General features: G+C 52.5%; 1 protein-coding gene across 1 annotated transcript; it reads left to right on the top strand.

The window, feature by feature from the left end:
- Window positions 1-2,933: 2,933 nt before the first annotated feature.
- LOC118646561 lies at window positions 2,934-4,349 on the top strand. Its single transcript, XM_036289702.1, has one exon. The coding sequence runs from the start codon at window positions 2,934-2,936 to the stop codon at window positions 4,347-4,349; it is 1,416 nt and encodes a 471-aa protein (XP_036145595.1).
- Window positions 4,350-4,988: the final 639 nt, after the last annotated feature.

Raw genomic sequence — 4,988 nt, 5'->3', positions numbered from 1 at the left:
GTCCACCAGACAAGGCGGAGTGACAACGAGGACGAGGAGTCGGGCAGCTAGCGTTCCGGTTGAGAAGTGCCTTGGAGAGCCGGCGGGCAGCTCTGGACCGGACATCGTCCAGAGCGATGGGCAGCGCGGCGTCGCGTAACACGGGGGCATCGACAAGGAGGACACCAGCAAAACAACCTCCCATGCGGCCCCACAGCCTGTCGCCGAACACCAGCGGCAGTCCAGCGGAGGGCTCCAGCGAGAGAATTCCATCTCTCTCGCCCGCTCCCGACGACACTGACCACCTGCACGGTGACGACAACGACGTGCGGGAGTCCAGTGATGTCCACTGGACTGCCCGCAAGGAGAAGGCAAATTTCACCGCGCATACTCCTCCTCCCGACCATCGTGGAGGCGTCATCGTGCGCGGCGGTCATCATGAGGACTCCCTCTAAGCCACGACCATCAGCGCCACCTAGGAAAGAGTCTCCGGAAAAGAGGAAGAGCGCGGCGCTTCCAACAACACCGGAGAGTGAGGGGGGAAGAAGAGGAGGCATGGAGGGTGTACCTGGGGAGAAGAGCGGGAAGAAGGCGCCTCCCTCCAACACTCCCGTCTGACTCCGAGTCCCCGCTGGCCGCGTGCGCGCGTACCCCGCCGAGTGCGTCGCCGAAAGCGTCGGCGAACTCTCGCGAAAACTCGAGCCATCGCGAGAGTCTAAATATTTCAGATTTAAAGAATAACAAAATCACGGCTACTTCCACCCAAACCGTCCCACCATCTACGACAGAGGCGGAAAGCTGTCGCAGGACATCGCCGGACTGTGAGGAGGCAGATACTCGGGAACGTGCTGCACGGGTAGGTGCCGCACATCCGAATGCTCCTATATACGTCCGCGGTGTAATGGGTCGGCGGCGTGCAGCCGTGCCACCCAGCGTGCCACCTCGCGAGAAAGGTGGCGCACCTCCGGCCCCTGTCGGTCGTCACGGGGGTCGGCGGCGGCACGACGGTCGGCGGCGTGTCGACGTTCCAGCCGGCCGCCGCGGGATCACCTGGCGCCTGTGACTGCCGCGAGGCAACGTAGGCGTGAACGGGTGACTGCCCGCGACGCGCTGGTCGGGCGTGCGGAGGCCGTCGCTACGATTGCGGACCTAGAGACGGTCGCGGTTTCGATCGCGACATTCTTCGGGGAGGAGGCAGCGGAAAAGACCGGACGTGCCGCTCCCGGCGCCCAAGACCGCCCAAATCGATCGCGGAACGCGTGGGCTCGTCGGGGGGGGGGGGCGGCGAGGCCAATCACACCGACCCACAGTGGGAAAAAACGAGACGTTAAGGGACAAAAATCTGTACTTACGTCAATTTGCAATCAAATTCAATGAAATTTGGTATCCTATGAGTTTTTTGGTCGCTAAATCTGAATTCGCTGCCAAAAATTAAAAATTCGATATAGCAAATCTACCATGACTAACAAAAGTGCTATCGAAATAGTTATTTTTGTTAGGAATCAAAAAATCTGTCTATATCAGCAAAAAAATTTTTTTGGATGTGCACTAGACTGTTATTAGTTAACTGCAAGAATAAATCAATTTATTCAAACAATAATTAAGCCTCCTCACCGCGTCAAGGTTACAGTCTACAAAGAGAGTTTTTTAATTTTTTTACATTTTTAACATTTTTGTACGTTTTTTTGTATTTTTTATATATTATAAAATATATATTATTATATATTTTATATATTATTTTTATTATTTTAATATAGTTTAAAATTATTGTGATTTGTTTTATTTATCTTCACTTTCATTATTTTTGTCCCTTAAGAAGATGCTAAACTGCCCATCAAACTTGATTGAGGTCGATAATGCAGAGTCATTATTTATCCTTGTTCATGAAAAAATTTGCTTTAAAATACGAGTTATATAGCTTATACTTACAAATAAATGGTGTCTCGCAGTTTGAAATAGAAGGAATAAGACTATATTTGTCAAATTACGATTACAAGCCGTAAAAAAACATATTTATGTGATCAAAAATTTTATTTATTTAAGCGTTTTTATTATAAAAATAATTTTTTTTTACGGCTTGTAATCGTAACTTGACGATTGTAATCTTATTCCTCAATCTATTCCGAATCCGGGAACACCATTCATTTGTACGTATAAGCTACATAACTTGTATTTTAAAGCAAATATTTTTATGAACAAATAAACTTTAAAAAATTTTTTGCATTTTTGGTCTTTATCTAATCGTCCCTGGGTTCATTTGTGTACGTACTTTAAAAGTGTAAAAGGATTATCAATTCTGTAAATTCAATTCGAAATTAAATGATTAAACAGAATGTCGGTAAAACACACGGCTTTAGCATCCTCTTAACGTCTCGTTTTTTCCCACTGTGCGACCCCTCGGACGTGGCGGGAGAGTTTTCCTATCTCCTGGATTCCTTCACGCAGCGAGAGGTGGACCGTCGGCTCCGGCGTATGAATAACTTTGCGCCGGGCCCCAACGGTGTCTCCTACAAGGACCTGCGTGGAGCGGATGCGGGAGCTGGGCTCCTCAACGTGATGTTTAACGCGTGTCTGCGTCTCGAAGCGTCTTGGAAGACCTCCAACACTTTTCTTATACATAATGTGATCAGAACGTGTTGGAGAATTGGCGCCCTCTCGCCTTGGGCACTGTCCCTAGGCTTTTCGTCGCGCTTTTGGCCGACTGTCTGACCGACTGGTCGATTGACCACGGCCGGCTCAGTCCTGCTCAGAAGGGCTTCCTGTGATACGAGGAGTGCTATGAGCACAACTTCATCCTTCGGGAGGTCTTGAACGATGCGCGGAGGACCAGGAGGCAAGCGGTCGTCGCGTGGCTGGACCTGTCCAATGCGTTTGGATCGATCCTACACGAGACGATCTGTCATGCGCTTACTGGAGCGGGTGTCCCACGGGGTTTCATAGCGATATGGGACTCTATGTACGATTGTTACACGACGCAAGTGCGTGCCGCCGACGGATTCACGGCGCCCATCCGTATTCGCTCGGGCGTCAAGCAGGGTTGTCCGTTAAGCCCCATTGTTTTTAACATCGCCATCGACTCGGTGTTGCGTGCAACCACCGAGTTCAATGACGAATATCGGCTTCACGGTCACCGGTGGAGCACATTGGCTTATGCGGATGACATTGCACTCCTGTCATCGACGCCCGAGAGAATGCGGGGACTGCTCAATGCAGTGGAAACGGAGGCAGCGTCGGTAGGGTTGCGGTTCAACCCTGCCAAATGTACCACCCTGCACATCGGTGTGGGCAATGGCGGCAGGGTCCTGCCGACATCATTCAGGATCCAGGGCCAACCGATACGTCCGCTGTTAGAGGGTGAATCCTGCGAACACTTCGGGGTTCCAACGGGATTCTCCGCCGACCAGACGCTCTACGCCACTGTCGGGGACATCGTCTCTGACCTCCAGGCAGTTGACCGTTCTCTCCTCGCTCCGTGGCAGAAATTTGATGTTATGGCAACGTTCATCCTGCCCCGTTTGGATTTTCTGCTGCTGGGAGCCAGGGTATTGAAGCGTCCTCTCACGGCCATAGACAAAACCATCCGTCATTACGTGAAATCCTGGATGAATCTCCCTCAGCGAGCGAGTGCGGAGGGCGTCTACATGCCACCCAAATGGGAGGGGGATGGACTCCTGCCGCTCTCAGATCTCGCTGACGTCTTGTTTATCGCTCACGTTTTCCGTATGCTTACAGTGCGTAACGCGGCGGTCAGGACGTTGACGTGGGAATCATTGAGGGAAATGGTTCGTCGCACGATCGGTCACGTCCCTAGTTGCGAGGATATCGCCAGTTTCCTCTCTAGCTCGCTGGAGGGGAATCTGAGGGACGGAGGGGAGGTTTTGCTCTGGTCGAGGGCTCGGAACGCCGCAAGGAGACAGTCGGAGAGGTTGTTGCTGCGATGGCGGTGGGTCGATGAGATGGAGGAGATGATATTGGAATGCCGAGGTCCCAGAGGAGCGGCGATTAAGATTCCGCCTGGAGCGCGCGGCCTGATTGTGGGTCGGTTGCGCTCAGCTGTAGCAGAGCACTGCGCGAGTACTCTACTCGCTAAGAAGGACCACGGAAAGGTCTTCAAGGTGTCGTCGCGGTGCCGAGTGAGCCATCATTTTATCCGCGGCGGCAGCTTCACTCGCTTCGCCAACTGGCGCTTTATACATAAGGCCCATCTAGACGTTTTGCCCCTCAACGGCGAACGGCGTTGGGGGGAAGGAGACAAGCGCTGTCGGCGATGCGGTGAAGTATCGGAGACACTTCCCCATGTGCTTTGCCACTGCGGTGTCCACTTTGCCGCAATACAAATGAGGCACAACGCTGCATTGCACCGCCTCTGAAGGGCTTGCCGTCTACCAGGGGAAAAGCGGGTCAACTAACGTATCGAGGGAATCGACGGGGAACTTGAGGAGCTACGACCTGATCTCGTGGTCAGGCACGAGCCCTCCAAGAGTGTCGTCATATGCAACATGACGGTGCCTTTTGAGAACTGTTGGCAGGCTTTCGAGAACGCTCGCGCGAGGAAAATCGCCAAGTATTCGCCGCTAGCGGAGCTCCAACGCAAGGGGTACCGTGTGGTCGTGACGGCCTTCGTCGTCGGTGCTCTCGGGTCATGGGATCCGAGAAACGTAGCGGTGCTGAGACTCTTGCGGGTTAGCGCCCCGTACACGTCTATGATGCGCCGCCTGATCGTCTCGGATACCATACGTTGGTTCAGGGACATATATGTGGAGCATGTGACCGGCATCAGGCAGTACGATGCTCCTCCTTACGCTGCCGGGGATGGATTTGTGACGCCGCCTCAAGCCGTTCGCCGACGCTAGCTCGCCGGAGAAATAGAACAGCGGCGCGTCGCGTAACCGTATGAGTGAATGTCGCGTAAATTAACATCGTCCTTGTCTTGACCCCGCCTTTTTAATCGTACAGGAGGGAGCGGCCCAAAATGCACTTTATTATTTTATTTCTAAGAACAATTAGTA

The sequence above is a fragment of the Monomorium pharaonis genome, chromosome 7 (assembly GCF_013373865.1).
Source record: "Monomorium pharaonis isolate MP-MQ-018 chromosome 7, ASM1337386v2, whole genome shotgun sequence".
NCBI lineage: Eukaryota > Metazoa > Arthropoda > Insecta > Hymenoptera > Formicidae > Monomorium > Monomorium pharaonis.
The sequence above is the reverse complement of the archived record's forward strand: the minus strand, read 5'-3'. Positions and strand labels throughout refer to the sequence as shown.

Coding starts and splice junctions, on each gene's coding strand:
- LOC118646561 (XM_036289702.1), top strand. CDS start 2,934: ATGTACGATTGTTACACGACGCAAGTGCGTGCCGCCGACGGATTCACG.